The sequence below is a fragment of the Pristis pectinata genome, chromosome 39, assembly GCF_009764475.1.
Source record: "Pristis pectinata isolate sPriPec2 chromosome 39, sPriPec2.1.pri, whole genome shotgun sequence".
Classification (NCBI taxonomy): Eukaryota; Metazoa; Chordata; class Chondrichthyes; order Rhinopristiformes; family Pristidae; genus Pristis; species Pristis pectinata.
Genome location: NC_067442.1, coordinates 3403957 through 3430858, shown reverse-complemented (window position 1 = coordinate 3430858; position 26902 = coordinate 3403957). Strand labels below are relative to the sequence as shown.

Genomic DNA, 26902 nt, shown 5'->3' with positions numbered 1-26902 from the left:
GCCCCAATCTCCCCTCTGCCCTCCATCCCACCAATCTCCCCCTCCCCTCCCTCACCAATCTCCCCCTCCCCTCCCTCACCAATCTCCCCCTCCCCTCCATCCCACCAATCTCCCCCTCCCCTCCCTCACCATCTCCCCCTCCCCACCAAATCTCCCCCTCCCCTCCATCCCACCAATCTCCCCCCTCCTCACCAATCTCCCCCTCCCCTCCCTCACCAATCTCCCCCCTCCTCACAATCTCCCCCTCCCCTCCACCAAATCTCCCTCCCCTCCATCCCATCTCCCCTCACCAATCCTCACCAACTCCCCTCCTTCCCTCACCAATCTCCCCTCCCCTCCCTCACCAATCTCCCTCCCCTCCCTCCATCTCCCCTCCCTCATCCCACCAATCTCCCCCTCCCCTCCATCCCACCAATCTCCCCCTCCCCCTCCCTCACCAATCTCCCCCTCCCTCCATCCCACCAATCTCCCCCTCCCCTCCCTCACCAATCTCCCCCTCCCCTCCATCCCACCAATCTCCCCCTCCCCTCCCTCACCAATCTCCCCCTCCCCTCCCTCACCCATCTCCCCCTCCCCTCCCTCACCAATCTCCCCCTCCCTTCCCTCACCAATCTCCCCCTCCCCTCCATCCCACCAATCTCCCCCTCCCCTCCATCCCACCAATCTCCCCCTCCCCTCCCTCACCAATCTCCCCCTCCCCTCCATCCCACCAATCTCCCCCTCCCCTCCATCCCACCAATCTCCCCCTCCCCTCCCTCACCAATCTCCCCCTCCCTTCCCTCACCAATCTCCCCCTCCCCTCCATCCCACCAATCTCCCCCTCCCCTCCCTCACCAATCTCCCCCTCCCCCTCCATCCCACCAATCTCCCCCTCCCCCTCCCTCACCCATCTCCCCCTCCCCACCCACACCAATCTCCCCTCCCTTCCCTCACCAATCTCCCCCTCCCCTCCCTCACCAATCTCCCCCTCCCCTCCATCCCACCAATCTCCCCCTCCCCTCCATCCCACCAATCTCCCCTCCCCTCCCTCACCAATCTCCCCCTCCCTTCCCTCACCAATCTCCCCTCCCTTCCCTCACCAATCTCCCCCTCCCCTCCCTCACCCATCTCCCCCTCCCCTCCCTCACCCATCTCCCCCCTCCCCATCCCTCACCAATCTCCCCCTCCCCTCCATCCCACCAATCTCCCCCTCCCCTCCCTCACCAATCTCCCCCTCCCCTCCATCCCACCAATCTCCCCCTCCCCTCCATCCCACCAATCTCCCCCTCCCCTCCATCCCACCAATCTCCCCCTCCCCTCCCTCACCAATCTCCCCCTCCCCTCCATCCCACCAATCTCCCCCTCCCCTCCCTCACCAATCTCCCCCTCCCCTCCATCCCACCAATCTCCCCCTCCCCTCCCTCACCAATCTCCCCCTCCCCTCCCTCACCAATCTCCCCCTCCCCTCCATCCCACCAATCTCCCCCTCCCTTCCCTCACCAATCTCCCCCTCCCCTCCCTCACCAATCTCCCCACTCCCCTCCATCCCACCAATCTCCCCCTCCCCTCCCTCACCCATCTCCCCCTCCCCTCCCTCACCAATCTCCCCCTCCCTCACCACTCTCCCACTCCCCTCCATCCCACCAATCTCCCCCTCCCCTCCCTCACCAATCTCCCCCTCCCCTCCCTCACCAATCTCCCCCTCCCCTCCCTCACCAATCTCCCCCTCCCTTCCCTCACCAATCTCCCCCTCCCCTCCCTCACCAATCTCCCCCTCCCCTCCATCCCACCAATCTCCCCCTCCCCTCCCTCACCCATCTCCCCCTCCCCTCCCTCACCAATCTCCCCCTCCCCTCCATCCCACCAATCTCCCCCCTCCCCTCCCTCACCAATCTCCCCCTCCCCTCCATCCCACCAATCTCCCCCTCCCTTCCCTCACCAATCTCCCCCTCCCTTCCCTCACCAATCTCCCCCTCCCCTCCCTCACCAATCTCCCCCTCCCCTCCATCCCACCAATCTCCCCCCTCCCCTCCCTCACCCATCTCCCCCTCCCCTCCCTCACCCATCTCCCCCCTCCCCTCCCTCACCAATCTCCCCCTCCCCTCCCTCACCAATCTCCCCCTCCCCTCCATCCCACCAATCTCCCCTCCCCTCCCTCACCCCATCTCTCCCCCTCCCCTCCCTCATCACCATCTCCCCTCCCCTCCCTCACCAATCTCCCCCTCCCCTCCCTCACACCATCTCCCCCTCCCCTCCTCCACCCATCTCCCCCTCCCCTCCCTCACCCATCTCCCCCTCCCTTCCCTCACCCATCTCCCCCTCCCCTCCCTCACCCATCTCCCCCTCCCTTCCCTCACCATCTCTCCCCTCCCCTCCCTCACCAATCTCCCCCTCCCCTCCCTCCCACCAATCTCCCCCTCCCCTCCCTCACCCATCTCCCCCTCCCCTCCCTCACCCATCTCCCCCTCCACTCCCTCACCCATCTCCCCCTCCCCTCCCTCACCATCTCCCCCTCCCCTCCCTCACCCATCTCCCTCCCCTCCCCTCCCTCACCTCCTCCCCCTCCGCCCTCCCTCCCCATCTCCCCCTCCCTCCCTCACCAATCTCCCCCATCCCCTCCATCCCACCAATCTCCCCCTCCCCTCCATCCCACCCATCTCCCCCTCCCCTCCCTCACCCCATCGCCCCCCTCCCCTCCCGCACCAATCTCCCCCTCCCCTCCCTCACCCATCTCCCCCTCCCCTCCCTCACCAATCTCCCCCTCCCCTCCCTCACACCATCTCCCCCTCCCCTCCCTCACCCATCTCCCCCTCCCCTCCCTCACCCATCTCCCCCTCCCCTCCTCGCTCACCAGCCCCCCCCCCAATTCTCCACCCCCTCCACCCCTCAATCCCTACTCACCGCACACACTTATCCCCCCTCCACCACCCCCCAAATCCCCCTTGCAGCCCCCAATAACCACCCCCCACCAACCATGAAACACGAGGAATTCATTGCGGGGAGTGCGCAGCCCTTTAAGAGCCGGCGAGGGGTTTGTCCCGGGTTGGGTCGTGACTCGGTAGAAACAACGGGAGCTCCCTAGTTAAGTAAATTGCCTCTGGCGGCCTGTTTCCAGTTAACTCCAGTACTTTTGAGAAGTTTGTTAGATTCAAACAGCAGAAAAAAAAAGTTTGGTGGTGGGAGGGGGAAGAAAGTTTTGTGCTCACCTGGAAGTTGAATGTGTGATTAAAATCAAGTGACTCTCTCTTCTTCCCCCCCTCTCCCCCCCCCCTCTCGCCTCCCCCCCCCCCTCTCTCCCCCCCCCCTCTCCCCCCCCCAATCCCTCTCTACCCCCCCCCTCCCTCTCCCCCCCCCCACCTCCCTCTTCCCCCCCCACCTCATCCTCCCCCCACCCCTCCCTCGCCCCCACCCCCCTCCCTCTACCCCCCCCTCCTCACTCTCCCCCCCCTCTTGCCCTCTCCCCCCCCCTCCTCCCTCTCACTCCCCCCCTCCTCCACTCTGCCCCCCCCTCCTCCCTCTCCCCCCCCTCCTCCCTCTCCCCCCCCTCCTCCCTCGTCCCCCCCTCCTCCCGCTCCCCCCTCCTCCCTCTCCCCCCTCCTTCCCGTCTCCCCCCCCTCCTCTCGCCCCCCCCCCCTCCTCTCTCTCACCCCCCCTCCTCTCTCTCCCCCCCCTCCTCTCTCTCCCCCCCTCCTCCTCTCCCCCCCCTCTGCTCTCCCCCCCCTCCTCTCTCTCCCCCCCCCTCCTCTCTCTCCCACCCCCTCCTCTCTCTCCCCCCCCTCCTCTCTCCCCCCCCCCTCCTCTCTCCCCCCCCCCTCCTCTCTCTCCCCCCCCCCTCCTCTCTCTCCCCCCCCTCCCTCTCTCCCCCCCCCCCTCTCTCTCTCCCCCCCCCTCTCTCATCCCCCCCCCCGCGTCTCTCTCCCCCCCCCTCGTCTCTCTCCCCCCCCTCGTCTGCTCTCCCCCCCCTCGTCTCTCTCCCCCCCCTCGTCCTCTCTCCCCCCCCTCGTCTCTCTCCCCCACCCTCGTCTCTCTCCCCCCCCCCTCGTCTCTCTCCCCCCCCCTCGTCTCTCTCCCCCCCCTCGTCTCTCTCCCCCCCCCTCGTCTCTCTCCCCCCCCCCTCGTCTCTCTCCCCCCCCCCTCGTCTCTCTCCTCTCCCCCCCCCCCCCCCCCCTCGTCTCTCTCCCCCCCCCCCCCTCGTCTCTCTCCCCCCCCCCTCGTCTCTCTCCCCCCCCTCGTCTCTCTCCCCCCCCCTCGTCTCTCTCCCCCCCCCTCGTCTCTCTCCCCCCGGCTCGTCTCTCTCCCCCCCCCCTCGTCTCTCTCTCTCTCGCGTCGTGGATAAGGTGAGCCAAGTCACGTTAGAGTCCAAAAACTTTTATGTCGTGGCTTTTAACGTGTCAAACCGCCCTCTTTAGAGAGCTAATAACTTATTTTAACCTTCTCTCTCTCTCGGCAAAGTAGAATTCTTGATGATTTTGGCTCCCCCCCCACCCCCCCAGCAGATCGAACAGTTTGCATTTTAGCGAAGCAATGGCAAGTTCCGAAAGTAAGTTTCACCAGTGTTTTTTGCAACTTATTTAAATAGGTGTGCTTGAAAACTTTCTAAAGAAGGGAGTGTTTGGACAAAGTTCGTTTTAAACTCACTGGGATATCTCTAAAGTGGATTTTAGGAACTAAATGTTTAGAGTGTGTCTGTTAATTGAAAATACGTAAATCGTCAGGCATTTTTCTGAAGAGGGACTTTCTTTGTTCAAAGGAAAAAGATCCTTTGTGAAGCAGATACCTCTGCCGTCACGTGGTAGACAGACAGGTGAATTTTTGGGAGAGTCTGGAGTAAGGAGGGTTTTATGTGGGAGCACAGTCTCTATCCCAAGAAATAAGTGAAGGACATTCACACGGAATATTCACTGTCGCTGGTTTATTCATTTGCAGTAGGACTGGAGTTATGGGGGCTGAGGGGTGAATTTAGAGCGGTGTATAAAACCATGAGGGGCATAGATAAAATGGTCAATCTTTTCTTGAGTTAGGGGGGATCCGGCAGGCACGGTCAGCGTAACGCTATTACAGCGCCAGCGACCCGGGTTCGATTCCGGCCGCTGTCTGTAAGGAGTTTGTACGTTCTCCCCGTGTCTGCGTGGAGGTTTCCTCCGGGTGCTCCGGTTTCCTCCCGCATTCCAAAGACGGACGGGTTAGGAAGTTGTGGGCGTGCTATGTTGGCGCCGGAAGCGTGGCGACACTTGCGGGCTGCCCCCCAGAACACTCGACGCAAAAGATGCATTTCACTGTGTGTTTCGATGTACCTGTGACTAATAAAGAGATCTTAATCTGAGACTGGAGGACACAGGTAAATTGGTTTATTATTGTCACCTGTACCAAGGTACAGTGAAAAACTTTGCGTTGCGTGCCGTCCATACAGATCATTTCATCACATCAGTGCATCGAGGTAGTACTAGGGAAAAGCAATTAACAGAATGCAGAGTAAAGTGTCACAGTTGCAGAGTAAAGTGTCACAGTTACAGAGAAAGTGCAGCGCAGGCAGACAATAAGGTGCAAGGGCCACGACGAGGTAGATTGTGAGGTCAGGAGTCCATCTTATCGTACTAGGGGACCGTTCAATAGTCTTATAGCAGCGGGGTAGAAGCTGTCCTTGAGCCTGGGGGTACGTGCTTTCAGGCTTTTGTATCTTCTGCCCGAGGGGAGAGGGGGAGAAGGGAGAATGTCCGGGGCGGGTGGGGGGTCTCTGATTATGCCGGCCGCTTTCCCGAGGCAGTGGGGAGTGTAGGAGTCCGCGGAGGGGAGGCTGGTTTCCGCGATGCGTCCACGACGCTCGGCGGTTTCTCGTGGTCCCGGGCAGAGCAGTTGCCGTACCAAGCCGGGATGCATCGGGATTGTCCCTGTACTGTACTGTCTGCCCGCCGTGTGGGAGAGGGGAAGCCGTGGGTTCAGGAAGAACTTTCCGGAGGCTGCCGTGTGGGAAAGTGTGCACTGCAAGGGAGCGGGTCTGAACGTTTCCCATGAATCTGGTCCATCCGTGGCCTTCCTCACGGATTTGGGGTGTGGGAATGATCGGGGGGGGGGGGGAGGGAGGAGGGGGTGGTTCCGTGTTGAGTCTGCGGTTGGGGAGGGGGTGGTTTTGAGGGTCAACAGTTAATGGGGAGACCCCATGTCCTGTCCCCAGACGGCGTCCAGTTGGGAACCCAAGAAACAGGCGGACCCTTCCCGTCTGAGGAAGAGAATGGTTGTCGTTGCCGTGGTGACGGTCTGTTTCTGTTCGTGGCGGCTGTGGTGACGTGGGTCGTTGTCGGTGAGTAGGTGTTGGTGGGGGGGGGGCGGGGGGCCGATCTCGCCGCTCCTGGAGTCGCACCCTTGAGAAGCAGGACCCTTCGCACCCTCATGTTCCTGCTAGCCCAGCTACACCAACGCAGTTTCCCAGTGCTTTGCTGTACCCTGGGCATTTCGAGCTTTTGCCCGGATACTGCTCCCTCCACTGCCTCCTCAAGTGGTCCGTTCCAGATCCCCAACCCCTCTGGTGGGGGCTGGGGGAGGGGGTTGGAAATTTCCCCTCGGATACCCCCAGACCTCTACCCTTTAGTATTGCACATCATTCGATGAGATCATGGACGCTCTGACTACCTGTTCCCTCCCAGTAACCTCTCGCCCTGTCGATTATCGAGGTTCTATCTCCCTCCACCTCCGATGAATCCAATAACTGCCTCTGGCATCCTTTCAGAGCACGGGAAAAGGCCCTTCGGCCCAACCGGTCCATGCAAGCCGAGATTCCCATCCAAGCCAGTCCCATGTGCCCGCGTTTGGCCCGTATCCCTCTAAACCTTTCCCATCCATGTCCCTGTTAAATGTTGTTAACGTACCTGCCTCACCCACTACCTCTGGCAGCTTGTTCCACACACGGACCACCCTCTGGGTGAAGAAGTTGCCCCTTGGGTTCCTATTAAATCTCTTTCCCCTCTCACATTAAACCTGTGCCCTTGATTCCCCAACCCTGGGGAAAATACTGTGTGCATTCACCCTCATGGTTTTATACACCTCTGTAAGGTCACCCATCAGTCTCCTACACTCCAAGGGATACAGTCCCAACCTGTTCAACCTCTCTATGTAACCTAGCCCTCGAGTCCTGGCAACATCCCCGTAAATCTCCCTCTGTGCTCTTTCCAGCTTAATGGCATCTTTCCTACAGCGGGGCGACCAGAACCGAACACAATATGTTTCATTTCCCCCAACTCTGTGCGGGGGGGGGGGGGGGTGGGGAACCCTTGCGATTTTATACCTTTTGAAGAACGCAGTTCCAAACACCTGCCGCCCTCAGAGAGAGAAAAGTCACCACATCTGTCTTAATGTGGTGACCGCTTAGTTTTACAGCAGAGATCTCCCAGTAAACCTTCTCTAAAACTGCTCCAAACATGTGACATTCCTTTCTTGAACAGGGCCACCAAACTGTCCACCGTTCTCCAGATTGGTATTGGCTTTATAATTGTCACTTGTACCGAGGTACAGTGAAAAACCTGACCTGTACAATCAGTATGCCAGACAATTCATTACACAGTGCAGTTACATTGGGTTAGTACAGAGTGCATTGAGGTAGTACAGGTAAAAACATAACAGTACAGAGTAAAGTGTCACAGCTACAGAGAAAGTGCAGTGCAATAATGTGCAGGTCAGAACAAGGTAGATCGTGAGGTCAGAGTCCACCTCATCGTATAAGGGAACCGTTCAATCGTCTTATCACAGTGGGGTAGAAGCTGTCCTTGAGCCTGGTGGTACGTGCCCTCAGGCTCCTGTACCTTCTGCCCGATGGGAGAGAAGAGAGAATGACCCGGGTGGGTGGGGTCTTTGATTATGCCGGCTGCTTCACCAAGAGTCCAAGGAGGGGAGGCTGGTGTCCATGACACACTGGGCTGTATCCACAACTCTCTGCAGTTTCTTGCGGTCCCGGGCAGAGCAGTTGCCGTACCAAGCCGTGATACATCCGGATAGGATGCTTTCTATGGTGCATCGATAAAAGTTGGAGAGAGTCAAAGGAGACAAACCGAATTTCTTCAGCCTCCTGAGGAAGTAGAGGCGCTGGTGAGCTTTCTTGGCCGTGCATCTACGTGGTTGGACCAGGACAGGCTGTTGGTGATGTTCACTCCCAGGAACTTGAAGCTCTCAACATCAGCACCGTTGATGTAGGCAGGTGCACGTACACCGCCCCCTTTCCTGCAGTCAATGACCAGCTCTTCTGTTGACATGTGGTCCAGTCACTGGTAACTGTCCCGTGCTAACTATTTGATGATGTGAACATTGTGTGCTGCTGCCTATCTCTGCGTACAGGATCGAGCCCAACACCACAAACAGGACCTGTGGCCCACCGAATCTCTCAACCCACCCCACATTTACACCGATTCCTGTTTCATATCCCTCACCTGCACACCAGGGGGCACGATTAACCCACCGACTGAGCACTATTTTAGTTTTTGTGATCTGGGAGGAAACTTGGTGGGGTGGGGTGGGGTGAGACAAGACCCACAGGGTCATGGAGACTGTACATGCGGACACACGGACCCTCACTGGGGAATGTGTTCCACATGAGTCTCTGGAGTGGGAGACAGATTATTAGCCTGATGTCTGGAATATTTTGGAGAATTTCTTATTTTCATTTTTTTAAAAAAAGAAGTAATTTATCATGGTAGAAATTTAGGCAGCACATAGGTGCTTGAGTTAACTTCAGAATATTCAAACATCTTTCTCTATTCCAGTGATATATGTCAAGAAAACTGGTACTGAACTTTACCATGGTAAGTTCTGCTGTTGCCTGCTTCAGATGAATGCTCTTTGTGTGTATGCATCTTTGGTTCGGGAGCACCGTGTACATTTCTGGTCTCCGTATCCCTGGGTCAGACCCACACCGGGAACACTGTGCACGGTTCCGGTCTCCGTATCCCTGGGTCAGACCCACACCGGGAGCACTGTGCACAGTTCCGGTCTCTGTATCCCTGGGTCAGACCCACACCGGGAGCACCGTGCACAGTTCCGGTCTCCGTATCCCTGGGTCAGACCCACACCGGGAACACTGTGCACGGTTTCCGGTCTCCGTATCCCTGGGTCAGACCCACACCGGGAGCACTGTGCACAGTTCCGGTCTCTGTATCCCTGGGTCAGACCCACACCGGGAGCACCGTGCACAGTTCCGGTCTCCGTATCGGTCAGACCCACACCGGGAACACTGTGCACGGTTCCGGTCTCTGTATCCCTGGGTCAGACCCACCCCGGGGGTGTAGATAAGGTGGACGATCACAGTCTTTTTCCCAGGGTTGGGGAATCAAGAACTAGAAGGCACAGGTTTAGGGTGAGAGGAGAAAGAGATTTAATAGGAACCCGAGGGCCAACTTTTTCACCCAGAGGGTGGTCTGTATATGGAACGAGCTGCCAGAGGAAGTGGGCGAGGCAGGGACAGTTACAACATTTAAAAGACACTTAGAGAGGTCCATGGAGGGGAAAGTTCAGAGGGATACGGGCCAAAACGCGGGCAAATGGGTCCGGCTTGGATGGGAATTTGGCCGGCAGGGGCCAGGTTGGGCCGAAGGGCCTGTTTCCCGTGCGGAATGCGTCTAACGTGGGGGTCATCTGACATGTCCACGAGTTTGCTGGCGCTCCAGCTGTGTGAACATCTGCCCAGTGTTTTGGTGGGGGGGGGGGGGGCGCGGGCGGGGGAAGGCGTTGGCATGGGGCACGGGAGGCCGGGGTAGGTGACAAGGTCGGAGGGCACGCCATGGCAAGGGGTGGTGACTGTTGTGTCTCCAGTCCAGGTGAACCAGAGGGGAGCGACTGTCCGTGTACGACTCGGAGACAGGTGCCTGGCGGCTGGTCTGTTCCTCGCCGGCCGACGCAGAGGTGGCTCGTCTGGGCTGTCAGCAGATGGGGTTCGTGAGGTGGGTGGGGCCGTGTCCTGTGTCTCTATGACCCCCCCCTCCCTCCCCTACACCCATCTCCGGCCCCCACAACCCCTCCCCGTCTCCGTGACCCCCCTCCCCTCCCTGGTTACTGGGCAGGAACCCTGGCTGATTTTTTTTCACCAGCCTCTCTCTGTAACCCAGGGATCCTTCCTCATCGCAGTAGGTTTGACCCAGTGGGTTGCATTGCTGTTGACGCAGAGTTGTGTTCACAGGGTGCTATCCAGCTCCGGGAATCCCATCGAGGAGCCTGTGTTCAATGCCACCGCACATTATCTACTGTGTGAAACCAGCAACTGCTCCCAACGGCTGATAAAGTGCAAGGTCTACTCTTTCCATGGTAACCTGATGAAGCTGCGATTTGTATCCCCAATACAGTGTATTAAGTGGGTAACAGTACCTGTGGTAACCGTCTGTCGCTGTGTAACACCGGGGTACGGTACCGGTGGGGACAGGTCCTGTCACTGTGTAACACCGGGGTACGGTATCGGTGGGGACAAGTCTGTCGCTGTATACGTTAGGGTACGGTACCGGTGGGGCCGGGTCTATCACTGTATACACTGGGGTACGGGTACCGGAGGTGGATGGGTTCCATCGCTGTATAACACTGGGGTACGGTACCGGTGGGGCCGGGTCTGTCACTGTATTAACACCGGGGTAAACGGTACCGGAGGGATGGGTCCATCGCTGTATAACACTGGGGTACGGGACCGGTGGCGGCCGGGTCTATCACTGTATACACCGGGGTACGGTACTGGTGGGGACGGGTCTGTCGCTGTGTAACACCGGGGTACAGTACTGGTGGGGACGGGATGGGGGGAGAGGGATCAGCTGCCATATTCGGGTAATATTCTCTCTTTCATTCCAGTCTGTGTCCGTCCCGGATCGCGGTGTCCGTATCGGTGCCAAGGTGGGACATCTGATCGTCGACCACAGACTCTGTCGTCCAGCAACTGCCTGAACCCCACCCACACGCGGCCTCTCGCTGGGGGATGGGTCCCACACGCGGCCCTCTCGCTTGGGGGGGGGGGGGGGGGGGGGGGGGGTTCGGACCCCGTGCTCAGACCCTCGTTGGGGTGGGGTGGGTTTGGTGGTTGGACGGCTCCTATGTGCTGTGTCTCACTTGGGGGGGGGGGTGGTGTGGAGACAAGCCCCCACCCCACTCACTGACCCCTGTGTCTGCCCCACAGACTGCGGCGTTCGGAAGTGGCGGTCCGACCGGATTGTGGGGGGGCAGCCGGCCACAGTAGGGAAGTGGCCCTGGCAGGTGGGACTGCTCTTCGACGGGACCCCCATCTGTGGGGGTCCCTCATCTCCGAGGACTGGGTGGTCACGCGGCGCACTGCTTCCCTGAGTGAGTCTCCCCCACCTCCCCTGGCATTCCCCCCCGCCCCCCCTTCTCTCGCTCCCCTCCCTCTCGGTGTGCCCCCCCTTCTCTCCCTCTCCCCCTTCACCCTCAATTGAATTGTGGGATCTTGCTGTGCGTTGGCGTCGTCGTTCTCCGAGCCACTGTTTGGAGACCACTGATCGGGGGGTGGGGGGTGGGGTTGTGGCACTGACCTGCGTTGCTTGTCCCCCCCCTCTCCCTGCCCACAGGAGGAACCGTTTCCCCAGCCGCTGGACGGTGCTGATCGGCTCAGTCCTCCCACGGCCGCCGGACGGACAGGTGGCCGTGCGGACGGTGGTGTACCACGCCGGCTACCGGCCCTTCACTGACCACAGCTCGGAGATAACAGCAATGATATCGCCCTCGTGTGTCTGCGCAGATCGCTGGCCTTCTCAGGTACGGAGTGCTAGTCCTCGTCTGTCTGTGACCCCCGCGCCCCTCCCCTTCTCCGTCACCCCCTCCCTCCCTGTCTCCATCACCCCCTACGCCCCTCCCCAATACCCCCTCCTGCCCCGACACCACCCACTGCTGAAACCAATTTAATTGGTGACTAGTTTATTATTGTCACATGTACCGAGGTACAGTGAAGAACTTTGCTTTGCATGCCGTCCATACAGATCATTTCCTTACACAGTGCATCGAGGTAGTAGAAGGTAAACAATGCAGAGTAAAGTGTTGCAGTTACAGAGAAAGTGCAGTGTAGGCAGACAATAAGGTGCAAGGGCCACGAGAGGTAGATTGTGAGGTCAAGAGTCCATCTCATCGTACTTAGGGGACCGTTCAATAGCCTTATAACAGTGGCATAGAAGCTGTCCTTGAGCCTGGTGGTACGTGCTATGAGGCTTTTGTATCTTCTGCCCGATGGGAGAGGGGAGAAAGAGAATGTCCGGGTGGGTGGGGGTCTTTGATTATGCCGCCTGCTTTACCGAGGCAGCGGGGAGTGTAGACGGAGTCCGCGGAGGGGAGGCTGGTTTCCTTGATGCATCTGCAACTCTGCGGTTTCTTGCGGTCCCGGGCAGACCAGTTGCCGTACTGAGCCAGTATGCATGGATAGGATGCTTTCTACGTGCATCGATGACAGATGGGTCATGGGGGACATGCAGAACTTTGGAGAGTGGCTGACTGCATACAGGGCATCTCAATGGTGATATCTTTCTTGTCAAATCCTTCTGCACATCTATTCACTTCATTTTTTTTTCCGATTGTAAGGTGTTTTTGTATCTTTCCCCTAGACCACATCCAACCTCTCTGTCTCCCAGCTTTTGGACAAGAGCTCGTTGAGGTGCCGTGTGTACCGTCACTGGATGGGGTAACACTGAATATTACGGTGAGTGAGTTCAATATCGCCGACTGAGTCCGGGGAGGGGGGGGGTGGTGGGCGACCTTCTGGGGACATTCGAGAGAGGTCAGAGGTAGGCCGGTTAACTGGCCACTAAATTGTGGGGGGGGGGGGGGGGGAAGTCGATGGGAAGGTGGGAATAAATGGGATTGGTTCAAGTGGGTGTTACGTACCAGCAACAGAATAAAAACACCAATCATGAATAAGTGTTAGAAACTATTTTATTAATAACTACTTGTGTTGATAAGAAAACTAAAAGTAAAAATGTTAGAAGTAACATGTCAGATCTGAAACATTCCCCCAAAAACTAAACTCGAAGTGTGTGTGTGACAAATTCCCAAACTCCAAGTCTAGGGATAGTTCAGTTCAGCAAGCCGTAAGGTGAAACTCGAGCAAGGCCTTCTTCAAAACCACCGTTGACTGAAGAGGAAACACGGAGTAATTATGAAATCCAGATGTCTCTGCGATGGAACCCAAATGACACAATCAATCACTGATGATCTCCACTGCTTTGTTCCGAAGTATCTGCCACCCTGAAAAGGCATTCGAGACGTGGCCGTCCCACAGTACCTGTTTCCTTTTACAGGTTAATGACTTTGTCATTAACAGGTTAATGACTCCACTGGATTGCTCCAAAAATCCGTACGTGGATTGTGGTGACAGACACAATTATTGTTCTTCATCCATCAATAAGAGACCAGCAGGCAGGACTCGGACTCTGTCTCTGTCTCTCTCTCTCTGTGCCTCTGTCTCTCTTCTCTGTGTCTCTGTCTCTCTTCTCTGTCCTCTGTCCTCTGCTTCTCTGTCTCTCTCTTCTCTGTCTCTTCTCTCTTTCTGTCTCTGTCTCTCTTCTCTGTGCCTCTCTCTCTTCTCTGTGCCTCTGTCTCTCTTCTCTGTGTTCTGTCTCTCTTCTCTTGCCTCTGTCTCTCTTCTCTGTGCCTCTGTCTCTTCTCTGTGCCTCTGTCTCTCTTCTCTGTGCCTCTGTCTCTCTTCTCTGTGCCTCTGTCTCTCTTCTCTGTGCTCTGTCTCTCTTCTCTGTGCCTCTGTCACTCTTCTCTGTGCCTCTGTCTCTCTTCTCTGTGCCTCTGTCTCTCTCTCTTCTCTGTGCCTCTGTCTCTCTTCTCTGTGCCTCTGTCTCTCTTCTCTGTGCCTCTGTCTCTCTTCTCTGTGCCTCTGTCTCTCTTCTCTGTGCCTCTGTCTCTCTTCTCTGTGCCTCTGTCTCTCTTCTCTGTGCCTCTGTCTCTCTTCTCTGTGCCTCTGTCTCTCTTCTCTGTGCCTCTGTCTCTCTTCTCTGTGCCTCTGTCTCTCTTCTCTGTCTCTCTCTCTTCTGTGCCTCTGTCTCTCTTCTCTGTGCCTCTGTCTCTCTTCTCTCTGCCTCTGTCTCTCTTCTCTGTGCCTCTGTCTCTCTTCTCTGTGCCTCTGTCTCTCTTCTCTGTGCCTCTGTCTCTCTTCTCTGTGTCTCTGTCTCTCTTCTCTGTGTCTCTTCTCTGTCTGAACCAAAACGTCAGCATGTCCTTATCTCCTGTTGTTGTTGTAATCACGCCCCCCCCCCACACACACACACACACACACACACACACACACACACACACACACACACCTGTGCTATGTCTTAAAGGGACATTCACCAATAGCAACCTAATCCATAACATGGGTCCTCGACAGTCGGCATGGATACAGTGGGCTGTGGGACTAATTGGGATTGAATCGGAGATTTGCAACTGTTCCCGATGACGTTCCTTGCCAACGCGACAAAACTCCCTCGGTGGGGAGGGAAAATTGCCGAGCTTTTGACACTTGGGTGAAATGTAGATGGGTTGGTTAGTTTGCAGACGATACAAAGATTGGTGGTGGTGTGGACGGTGTAGAAGGTTGCCAGAGGATGTAGATCAGTTGCAGATACGGGGCAGAGAAGTGGCAGATGGAGTTTAATGTGGGCAAGTGTGAGGTGTTGCACTTTGGGAGGTCAAACGTAAAGGGACAGTTCACAGTTAACGGCAGGACCCTTAACAGTGCTGATGTACAGAGGGATCTTGGGGTCCAAGTCCACAGCTCCCTGAAAGTGGCCGCACAGGTCGACGGGGCGGAGAAGGCGGCGTACGGCACGCTTGCCTTGATTAGTCGAGGCACCGAGTTCAAGAGTCAAGAAGTTACGTTGCAGCTTTATAAACCTCTGGTCAGGCCACATCTGGAGTATTGCATTCAGTTCTGGTCATCCTGTTACAGGAAGGGTGTGGGGGCTTTGGAGAGGTTGCAGGAGAGGTTCACCAGGACGCTGCCTAGATTAGAGAGCATGAACTATAAAGAAAGGCTGGACAAACTTGGGTTGTTTTCTCTGGAGCGTTGGAGGCTGAGGGGAGACCTGATAGAGGTTTATGAGAGGAACAGATAGAGTAGACAGCCGGGATCTTTCTCCCCCAGGGTCGAAATGTCCTGTACTCAAGGGTGTACATTTAAGTTGAGGGGGGAAAGTTCAGAGGAGATGTGCAGGGCAGGTTTTTTTTTTACACAGAGAGCGGTGGGTGCCTGGAATGTGCTGCCGGGGGTGGGGGTGGAGGCAGGTACGATCGAGGGGTTAAGAAGCTCTTGGATAGACACACGGATGCGCAGGGATGTGGATCATGTGCAGGTAGAAGGGATTAGGAGTCATTGGCTTAATTAGTTCAGCACAACATTGTGGGCCGAAGGGCCTGTTCCTGTGCTGTACTGTTCCGTGATATTGTTGAATTGGAGAACTCTGTAAACACTCAACAGGTCAGGCAGCACCTGGGGAGATGGGAGCAGATGGGAGGTGTGGGACCCTTCACCAGAACTGAGGAGGAGGGAAAAGCGAGGTAGTTTGGAGTAGGATGAAGGTGGGGGGAGAGCGGAGGAAATATCTGTGATGGGGTGAGACCATGTCGTGTGTCGAAGGTGAGAGTCATGTCCAGCAAATGGGTGCAGAGAGAAAGATTCACACGGATTCCCTTCGGAATAAACTTCCTTTATTGCAAGCTGACCTCAACAGTGGAGTCATTCATCCCAGAATGAACACTCTCTGATCTACAGTTCTGAGTGTCCTTTTACCATTTTATCCCTAACATTTTTCCCTGTTATCTCTACAGTGCAAGCATGCTGAGTTCTCTAGTGTTTCAGATTTTGACCTTGGGGAGAAAGATTCTGACCGTCTGCTCGATCTCTGCCCCTCATCATTTTACAAACCTCTATCAGGTCTCCCCTCAGCCTCCGCCGCTCCAGAGAAAACAGCCCAAGTTTGTCCAACCTATCCTTATAGCTCATGCTCTCTAATCCAGGCAGCATCCTGGTGAACCTCTCCTGCACTCTCTCCAAAGCCCCCACCTCCTCCCTGTAGTGGGGCGACCAGAACTGAATGCAATACTCCAAGTGAAGCCCAACCAAAGTTTTGTATTCATCACCTTGACTGTTGAAGGCAAGTATTGCAATTCACCTTCAGTTGAAAGATGATTCATCCCGTGAACCTCACATTTATTGAAAGAATATAAAGGAAACATCTTCCACGTCTTGTCCTCTAAAAGTGCTAAGTGACGGTCAGTTTATTGTCAGACGCACGAGTCCGTGTGTGTACAGGTGCAATGAAAAACTTCCTTGCAGCAGCATCACAGGCACAGAGCATCAGAGACACCACATTCACAAGAAAAACGTAAATTAGACATAAATTATACACATTTTTACAGGAAAGAACACAATTAGAACAAATAAAAAGTGGTCCCAGTGTTGCTGTACTGAGGCAGTGATTAGGGCTGTGCTGGTCGGTTCAAGAGCTGAATGGTTGAAGGGAAGTCACTGTTCCTGAACCTGGTGGTGTGGGGACTTCAGGCTTCTGTACCTCCTGCCCAATGGGAGCTGCAGGAAGGTGGCACAGCCCGGATGGTGGGAATTTTTGACAATGGACATTGCCTTCTTGAGGCAGCTCCTCCTGTAGATACCACTGATGGTGGGGAGGGATGTGCCCGTGAGGACAATGGTACTAGCAGATGTGTGTGGGCCGAAGGGCCTCTTCTCTTTCTGTGTGGTATGATTGGGATAAGGATTTTGTTTTGTTTTTGGGTCCAGGCCAACAGTCGGATGTGCTTCGGGAAGCAGAGGTACCGGTCCTGAGTAACGCTCTATGTAACAGACCGGACTACTACAACGGGCAGATCACACCCAAGATGTTCTGTGCTGGCTACAGTGAGGGTGGTGTCGATGCTTGTCAGGTGAGCGAGGGGGTCACCCTCTGTGGGACGGGTCCCACCTACACATACACTGAGCCTCACTGGGCGGGGGGTGACGTCTCCCTCCCCCCACTGTCTCCCCCCCCCTCTTCCTCCCCCCCCCCGCCCCGGGACAGGTCACACACACACTCACTCTGTGGTCTTTCTCCCCTCAGGGTGACAGCGGCGGACCCCTGGTGTGTCAGGATAACCTCTCCAACAGAACCCGATGGCGTCTGTGTGGGATTGTCAGCTGGGGAACTGGATGTGCGATGTCTAATAAACCCGGCGTGTACTGTCGGGTCAAAGAGTACCAGGAGTGGTTGTATCGGGCGATGAAGGTAGGAGCCACGGGCGTGTCTCTGAAGCAAGCACTCCCGGGGCAGGGGTCGGACACAGGGTGAAGTTCCCTCTGCACCGTCCTGTCGGACACGGTGAAGCTCCCTCCGCACCATCCCGTCGCACACTCCTGGGGTCAGACGCAGGGTGAAGCTCCCTCCGCACCGTCCGGTCACACACTCCCAGGGTCGGGGACAAAGACTGTTTTGAAGTCTGAGCATTGGAAAACATTTCTGGACACTGAACCCTGTGAAGTGAGGGGAATGGATTTTCTTTGGATCTGAGAGAGGGCGAGGTGTTAGATTGTGGCTGCAATATCGCAGTTTCTTCCAGAATAAAGTGTTGATTGTGCCTTATCCCTTGTTATCCTTTATTTACAGGTGTACAGTGATTTGAATGGGATTTACTCGATGGGTTAACACATTTGCAATGAATTGTTGGAATTCTGCTCCTCCACTACGAATATTGTCTCCTGAATATAAATAGATTTTTTTTGTACCTTGAATCAAACCAACCTTTTGATCTGAGCCATCCCTCGTGAGGGTTGCTTAGGAACTGTGGATTACTCCCCTGAACTTAAATTTACAGAATCCTCTGACGATCTTGTTGAATGTACCGACTCTGAAATGTTTTGGGTCGGGGTCAAGGCTTCAAGATGTGTGAAGCTCCAGTGGTCGAATACCTCCTGCTGTCCAGAGGGGTGAGTGTGTTGAGAGGTCTGCGTTTGCTTCTCTCTGAGGGTGGGGGTCAGAGGGAATTTGGAAAGGAGGTGATAATCTTTCTGGTTTTAATAAATAACTAGGTGAACTATTTTATGGCGGTTCTTCTTGGGAACTCATTGCTTCTTTGTACGTTCTTCCAACCATTCAGCCTAGGGAGTTGGTGTCGTCACTGATAGGAAAGTTCTCTTGGCCTGGTTGTTCGTGGGATTGTCTTGGATATAGGCATCCCATCTGGCCCACTTGGTTCCAGGATAGTGTTGCTTGTAGCTTCTCAATCCTGGGCCCATTTCCCATCCCACCTCCTCCCCCCACCCCCGGGATAAATTGAGTTGGAAGTGAGTGTTCAATCTTGGCCCATTTAGAGTACAACAGAGGGAGCTTCACTCTGTGTCTAACCCTGGGACGGTGTGGAGGGAGCTTCACTCCGTGTCTGGCCCCGGGAGTGTGTGATGGGACGGTGTGGAGGGAGCTTCAATGTGTGTCTGACCCCGGGAGTGTGTGACGGGACGGTGCGGAGGGAGCTTCACCCTGTGTCTGACCCCGGGAGTGTGTGACGGGACAGTGCGGAGGGAGCTTCACTCTGCCTTGATTGCAGGCAGTGACTTGCGGTGGTGTCTGATGCAACGATGTTGCAGGTGGTGCATCTAATTCTTGTCCTTGTAGATGCGACACCACTCCCCGGACATAAATTCTTCACGTAATAAACCCTTTATAAAGATCAATACATACACACAAAGTTGCACATTTAACCAGTTAATAAATTTGGAAATTTTTATTTTAGCTGTTAATCTCCCAGCTACATTGACAAAATGGGAAGGAGAGGGTAAATCCGCCCCCCCCCCCCCCCCCATGTCACTGGTTGGGAATGTTGGAGGAATTTGTGCATTAAACCTGCACCTTGAATCTGGCTCTCATTTGCGATGGGGTCACTTTCTAACTTGTGGCTCGGATCGGGACAACAGCTGAAGGAAATCTCTTGAAGTGTAGAACATAAAACAGTACAGCCCAGGAACAGACCCTTCGGCCCACCACGTTGTGCTGAACTAAGTAAGCTAGTAATTAAACTAAATTATCCTTTCTGCCTGCACGTGGTCCGTCTCCCTCCATTCCCTGCACACTCGTGAGTCTATCTAACAGCCTCTTAACCCCCTCTATCGTATCTGCCTCCACCCCTACCCCTGGCAGCACATTCCGGGCACCCACCGCTCTCTGTGTATAAAAACTTGCCCCACATATCTCCTTTGAACTTTCCCCCCCTCACCTTAAATGCACGCCCTCTAGTATTAGACATTTTGACCCTGGGTGATAAAGGTACCAGCTGTCTACTCTGTCTATGCCTCTTATAAACCTCTATCAGGTCTCCCCTCAGCCTCGCCGCACCAGAGAAAACAACCCAAGTTTGTCCAACCTCTCATAATGGCTCATGCCCTCTAAAGCAGGTCCTCTTGTATCGGGTGGATTGGATTGAACATTTTTACAGAAGTCGGGGTCTCTTTCTTTGAGAATGAGTTGCCGGATTGTCACACTAAGCCATTTAGAATCGCACCCTGTCAAGGTGGTTCAAATGTTGTTGGTTTTAATGATAAAAGGATCTATTCACCATTTCTCAGTGCTGTTGAGTAGTCGGGTTTATTGTCAGACGCACAAGTCCGTGTGTGCTCAGGTGCAATGAAAAACTTCCTTGCGGCAGCATCACAGGCACAGAGCACCAGAGACACAACATTCACAAGAAAAAAAGCATTCATTAAACACAAATTGTACAAGGACACAATTAGAATAAACAAAGTCCACTGCAGTGCAAAGTGTTCCTAGTGTTGCTGTACTGAGGCAGTGATTAGGGTTGTGCCGGTCGGTTCAAGAACCGAATGGTTGAAGGGAAGTCGCTGTTCCTGAACCTGGTGGTGTGGGGACTTCAGGCTTCTGTGCCTCCTGCCCGATGGGAGCTGTGAGAAGATGGCACGGCCCGGATGGTGGGGGGATCTTTGACGACGGATGTTGCTTTCTAGAGGCAGCGCCTCCTGTAGATACCACTGACAGTGGGGAGGGATGTGCCCGTCATGTACTGGGCAGGGTCCACCACTCTCTGCAGCTTCCTGGGTGTTCGAATTGCCATCCCAGACCGTGATGCAACCAGTCAGGACATTTTGAGAGCTTGTTGGTACAGTTTCTGTTCCAGAACTGCTTGTTTGGAGTACAATCTATGCCAACCCATCTCCCATGACCTCCTGTGGAAGGGCAGAGGTTTGGAAGGGCAGAGGTTTGGACGAGCTTGCTGATCTCAATCTCACCTGGGGCATTATTACCTTGCTCACTCGCCACAGATTTATTCTGTACATCAACGGTGCCTGCTCAGTTAACAGTTGCCCGATTTTAATAAAATTGGAAAATGCAGGAAACTCTCTCAGTAGTTCAGGCTATGTCTGTGAGGAAGAGACTTGGTGTGAATCTTTTGAACTTTGGTGAAAATTGTCCTGTGGTTTCTTTTGCAGTTTGATGCTTGCGTTGTTGCAAAAGGGGTTTGAAATTCCTTTAATTATTTCTCTTGTGTTACTTTAGTCTGATTGTATCTGTAATTCTGAACCTGTTTTTTGAAGAGTAGAACGTAGAACGGCACAGGACCATCGGCCCACGATGTTGTGCCGAACTTAATTAAACTAGTGATTAAACTAATCCTTCTGCCTACACAATGTTTGCATCCCTCCACTCCCTGCACATCCATGTTTCTTTTTAAGAGCCTCTTAAACGCCTCTATCGTATCTGCCTCCACCCCCCACCCCTGGCAGCACGTTCCAGGCACCCACCGCTCTCTGTGTAAGAACACTTGCCCCGACCATCTCCTTTGAACTTCCTCTCCTCTCACCTTAAATGCACGCCCTCTAGTATTAGACGTTTGACTCTAGGGGGTGGGATAGGGATACTCTATCTGTGCCTCTCATAAACCTCCCCTCAGCCTCCACCGCTCCAGAGAAAACAACCCAAGTTTGTCCGACCTCTCCTTATAGCTCATGCCCTCTAATCCAGGCAGCGTCCTGGTGAACCTCTCCAAAGCCCCCCACGCCCTCCCTGGAACGGGAAGTGAATGCGATACTCCAGTAGCGGCCTAACCAGTTTGCAGGGGAGATCGAAGAACGGTGTTCCAACCGGCTGGGGAATCCCTGACTGACACGACGCTGCTTCTGGGTGTCATGTGGATTGTTTCTGCCTGTTAGTCTGTCACTCCCTCTCTCTTGTTGACCCATTTCTGCATTTGGTTCTCTTTTTTTCCTCACACTTGCCTTCAGTAACGGGTGATTTTTTTCAGCAGCTAATTAACCTTTCCGATCGATTTTAGAGCTGCTACCTCACAGCTCCAGTGACCTTGGTTCGATCTGACGCCCCTGTGTGTGTGTGTGTGTAGTCTGCACGGTTGATTCTGTAGGTCCCCCCCCCCCCAGCTGCTCCCGTTCCCTCTCGCATCCCAAAAAAAAGACACGGGGGGGGGGGGGGGGTCGCTTGGTTAATTATCACAAGACAAAGGAGCAGAAGTAGGCCATTCGGCCCATCGAGTCTGCTCCGCTACCTCACCATGAGCTAAACTATTCTTCCATCTAGCCCCAATTCCCAGCCTCTTCCCCATATCCCTTCATCCCCTGACTAATTAGATACCTATCAATTTCCTCCTTAAACACCCCCAATGATCGGGCCTCCACTGCTGTATGCGGCAACGAATTCCTTAAATCCACGACCCTCTGGCTAAAGAAATTTCTCCTCATCTGTTTTAAACCGGTACCCTCTAATTCTAAGACTGTGCCCTCTAGTCCTGGACTCACCCAGCAAGGAAAACAGCTTGGCCACATCTACTCTGTCCAGTCCTTTCAATATTTTAAATGTTTCTATGAGATCCCCTCTCATTCTTCTGTACTCCAGTGAGTACAGTCCAAGAGCCGACAATCGCTCATTGTGTGTCAGCCCTTTCATTCTGGGAATCATCCTCGTAAATCTTCTCTGAAACCTCAGCCCATCCTTCCTAAGATTAAAGGGCCCAAAACTGCGCATAGTATTCCAAATGAGGCCTCACCAGTGCCCCATAGAGCCTCATCAACACAATTATGGAATGTGTCTGACACTCTCTGTTCATTCAAAAACACGAACATACAAAACTTTGAAAGAAAAACTATTTAAAAATAGATGTAACATTTTAAATGTAGTAGTTTCTAAAACCATTAAACAGTGCACTTTGCTAATTTTTTCCAGTTAGAACTTAAAACGTATGAAAGTAATCTGAAAAATAGTGGAAACACTCAGCTGGTCAGGCAGTGTCTCGGAGAAAGGAGGAGAATTGATGTTTTGGGTGAGCGAACCTTTCAGTCAGCAGTTTGATGAAATGTCATCGACACCTGAAAGGTTGAAGTCTGTTGGTACGTTAGATTGGAAACTAACAAAGCCGATTGGGATCTGCTGAACTGGGAGTCCCAGAACAGGGGCTGCTATAGCCCCAGGAAGGGGGAGGGGTGTATTTATTAAGCCTTCTGTGTGGGAGGGGGAGCGGTGGGTGTGCTATGCACAGAAAGATCCCACAAACCACAGCTTTGGAATTAATTTTGGGGAAGACCTATTTGCAAGACATTCTTTATACCTACCAGATAATATTGATTTGTCTGATTTACAATGCACTTGTATAATATAAATTGATCTTTTCTCTTGCACATTTGATTTTGCACACCTTACTCTGTATCTGTACATATACTCAGTGTTCACAGTGGGAATCCACTGTACATTAAATTGTATATTTGTCAAACTATTTTTATTTGATATGTTTTAAAAAAGAAAATAGACTTACTCACCAAACTGTTTGCCTGTGTATGGTGTTGGGATGTACCAGCTTGTTTGGTGCCTGCCTGTGATGTTTCTCAAGATGGGACCTTCAGTCTTACCCCGGGGTTGTGGTGTCCCGGCCTCTCTCGTCACCAGAGGTGGGCTGGTGAGGCGGAGGGGATCTGTTTCTCTCCCTGGCACACAGCCGCTACCTGTCTGCTTCTCGGTTTCAGAGCAGTGGATGTGTTTGGTCTTCTCTCCCCGTCTCTGCGACCCCCCGCCCCCGCCCCCACATTTCTCCCACTGTGACCCCCCCACCGGCCCCATGCATCCCTCCCTGTCTGTCTCCCTAAATGATTGCAGCTGGATTCTCCCCTTCCCACCTACCCCCCCCCCCCCCCCCCCCCAAGCTTTCTATCAATCCATCAGTGATGGATGTTTCCTCTTCCCAGCTGGGATCCATCCAGGAATGGGGGGGGGGGTGGTGGGAATTGCCCAGGAATTGTCCCATTCCAAACAAAAAGCAGGATAAATCCAATCCTGATATTCCCTTCCCAAGGAGAGGATCTCTATGGAGGTGAGGGAAGACACCATTGATGGTATCGTCACACAGCACTTGCTTGCTGATGACCAGATCATTCATGTTTGGTTTCCCCAGGACCAGACCCCATCTCAACCTTGGTGCCCCATGTGGACCAATTGGGCTGCTTGGGTACTCAGAGGAGAGTGGGGGTGGTGGGGGTGACCACCCTGGATGTCTGGGCAGTGTTTGACTGAGTGTGGCAGTGAGGAGGCCTGGTGAAGCTTGAGGGCAACGGCCATCTGAGGGGGAAAGTCTCCAGTGACAAGTCGGACCCCGCACTGAGGAAGACTGGTCTGGAGGTTGGGGGAAGGTGGTCAACCATCCCCAGTCTCGGGACAATCTCCGTGGGGGCCGTGTCCTAGGCCCAACCAATTTCAGCTGCTCTGTCAGTGACCTTCATTCCATCGTAAGGTCAGGACTGGGGATGTTCACCGATGCATTCCTGGTTCCAACCCATCCACGAGCCCTCAGCCAAAGAACCAGCCCACCCCTGCGGGCAGCGAGACCCAGACATCAGTGGGCAGTGACTGTCCCCCACAGGAGAGAGTCTCACCACCTCCCCTCGACGTTTAGTGGCGTTCCCAACACCAACATGGGGACACCACTGACCAGCAACCATCACCAAGAGCCTGTCCTGGTCAAATCACATAGATGACACGACCAAGAAAGCTCACCAGCACCTCCACTTCCTCAGGAGGCTAAAGAAATTTGGTTTGTCCCCCTTGACTCTCACCAAATTTATCAATGCACCATAGAAAGCATCCTATCTGGATGCATCATGGCTTGGTACGGCAACTGCTCTGCCCAGGACCACAAGAAGCTGCAGAGAGTTGTGGACACAGCCCAGTGCGTCACAGAAACCAGCCTCCCCTCCTCAGACTCTGTCTTTACCTCTCATTGTCTTGGTGTAGCAGCCAGCATAATCAAAGACCCCACCCACCTGGGTCATCCTCTCTTCTCTCCTCTTCCTTCGGGTAGAAGATACAGGAGCCTGAGGGCACGTACCACCAGGCTCAAGGACAGCTTCTGCCCCACTGTGATAAGACTATTGAACAGTTCCCTTATACGATGAGATGGACTCTGACCTCACGATCTACCTTGTTGTGACCTTGCACCTTATTGCACTGCACTTTCTCTGTAGCTTTGACACTTTAACTCTGTAATGTTATTGTTTTTACCCTGTACTACCTCAATGCACTTTATACTAACTCATTGTAACTGCACTGTGTAATGAATTGACCTGTACGATCGGTTTGCAAGACAAGTTTTTCACTGTACCTCGGTACAAGTGACAATAATAAACCAATACCAAACTCAACCGGACTGGTCGCAGGTACACCGCTGTTCCCTGTCAGATACACAGACACTGACATTCCATATAACATACGTGGTGGCCGTTGTTCCCAAAAGTAATCGTGGGGTGGTGTTCCCCATAACATAGGCAGGGAACGCTGGTCTCCGTAACATTTACGTGGGTCACTCCTCCAGTGTATCTACGGTTTGGTATTGGAATTGGTTTTTGTCACTTGTACTGAGGTCCAGTGAAAAACTTGTCTTGCATACCGATCGTACAGGTCATTCATTACACAGTGCAGTTACATTGGGTTAGTACAGAGTGCATTGATGTAGTACAGGTAAAAACAATAACAGTACAGAGTAAAGTGTCACAGCTACAGAGAAAGTGCAGTGCAATAAGGTGCAAGGTCACAACAAGGTAGATCGTGAGGTCAGAGTCCATCTCATCGTATAAGGGGAACTGTTCAATAGTCTTATCACAGTGGGGTAGAAGCTGTCCTTGAGTCTGGTGGTACGTGTCCTCAGGCTCCTGTATCTTCTACTCGATGGAAGAGGAGAGAAGAGAGAATGACCCGGGTGGGTGGGGTCTTTGATTATGCCGGCTGCTACACCAATGCAGCGAGAGGTAAAGACAGTCCCGAGGGGAGGCTGGTGTCCGTGACGCACTGGCTGTGTCCACAACTCTCTGCAGTTTCTTGCGGTCCCGGGCAGAGCAGTTGCCGTACCAAGCCGTGATACATCCGGATAGGAGCTTTCTATGGTGCATCGGTAAAAGTTGGTGGGGTGTCAAAGGGGACAAACCGAATTTCTTTAGACTCCTGAGGAAGTAGAGGTGCTGGTGAGCTTTCTTGGCCGTGGCATCTACGTGATTTGACCAGGACAGGCTGTTGGTGATTTTCACACCCAAGAACTTGAAGCTCTCGACCCTCTCGACCTCAGCACCGGTGAATGTAGACAGGAGCATGTACACCGCCCCCTTTCCTGAAGTCAATGACCAGATCCCCACTCTGTCTGATACACAGGGGGAGGTGTGGGGGAGATGCTCCTTGATTATGCCGGCGCAGACTCCTTGAGACCTCTGTCTCGGTGTTCCTGCTCCTCTTGCCCGTGGCTGGTACAACGGGCATTGGGAATCGGTGGTGGGAGCCGGAATGGTTGGACTGACAGGTAAACGCCTCGGGATATCAGTGGAGTCTCGCAGAACGGGAGCTTCACCGGTCATTGTGAACAAATGGTTTTGTCAAATCACTGTCTCCAACTTCCTCTCTCCCCTCCCCTCTTCTCTGACCCCTTCCCTCCCTCCCTCCCTTCCCCCCTCTCTCCCCTTCTCTCTCCCCCTTTTCTCCCTTCCTCTCTCCCCCTGTCTCCCCTCTCTCTCTGTCTTCCCCCTCTCCCTCATCTTTCCCCCCTCTCTCTCTCTTCTCTCCCCTCTTCTCCTCCTCTCCCTCCCCCACTCTGTCTGCCTCTGCCCCCTTCTCACCAGCTACTGCACCCGGCTTAAGTTGCTTTGCTGTCTGCTGCTGAATCAGGTCCGGAGGGCACGGGGAGCAGGTCAACGGAGGTCAAGGAACACACGGGCCCGGTGACAGTCACAGTCAAACGCCCCAGTGAATACTGCCCAAAGCACCAGAGGCACAACTGCCTGACCCGCGTAACCTGACTGTACAGTAATTACACAAATCTTCAGTTACCGCGACACAGCGCCAGATGTCATTAAATATTCAAACTGAGCCCAGCCTGTAACCCACTCCCGGGGACCTGTTATTCTATATATAAACCCCCCCGAACCCCTGGATCAGATCCCAGCCTGTAACCCACTCCCGGGGACCTGTTATTCTATATATAAACCCCCCCGAACCCCTGGATCAGATCCCAGCCTGTAACCCACTCCCGGGGATCTGTTATTCTATATATAAACCCCCCTGAACCCCTGGATCAGATCCCAGCCTGTAACCCACTCCCGGGACCTGTTATTCTATATATAAACCCCCCCGAACCCCTGGATCAGATCCCAGCCTGTAACCCACTCCCGGGGATCTGTTATTCTATATATAAACCCCCTGAACGCCTGGATCAGCTCCCAGCCTGTAACCCACTCCCGGGGACCTGTTATTCTATATATAAACCCCCTGAACCCCTGGATCATCTCCCAGCCTGTAACCCACTCCCGGGGACCTGTTATTCTATGTATAAACCCCCTGAACCCCTGGATCATCTCCCAGCCTGTAACCCACTCCCGGGGACCTGTTATTCTATATATAAACCCCCTGAAACCCCTGGATCATCTCCAGCCTGTAACCCACTCCCG

General features: G+C 54.3%; 1 protein-coding gene and 1 long non-coding RNA gene across 2 annotated transcripts; both read left to right on the top strand.

The window, feature by feature from the left end:
• The first annotated feature begins 4489 nt into the window (after nt 1–4489).
• Nucleotides 4490–8765, top strand: LOC127587278 (uncharacterized). Its single transcript, XR_007958763.1, has 3 exons — nt 4490–4519; nt 6152–6277; nt 8727–8765. It is a non-coding gene; the product is annotated as an uncharacterized LOC127587278 (long non-coding RNA).
• Nucleotides 8766–11049: 2284 nt separating this feature from the next.
• Nucleotides 11050–22250, top strand: hpn (hepsin; the record flags this gene model as incomplete). The annotated part of the gene is given in 10 exon segments (XM_052045572.1): nt 11050–11224; nt 11227–11253; nt 11256–11274; nt 11517–11647; nt 11650–11703; nt 12540–12584; nt 12587–12634; nt 16721–16863; nt 17037–17201; nt 17580–22250. Coding segments are annotated over 10 exon segments (846 nt in total), but the record flags the coding sequence as incomplete, so codon positions are not given.
• Between the last annotated feature and the right edge of the window lie 4652 nt (nt 22251–26902).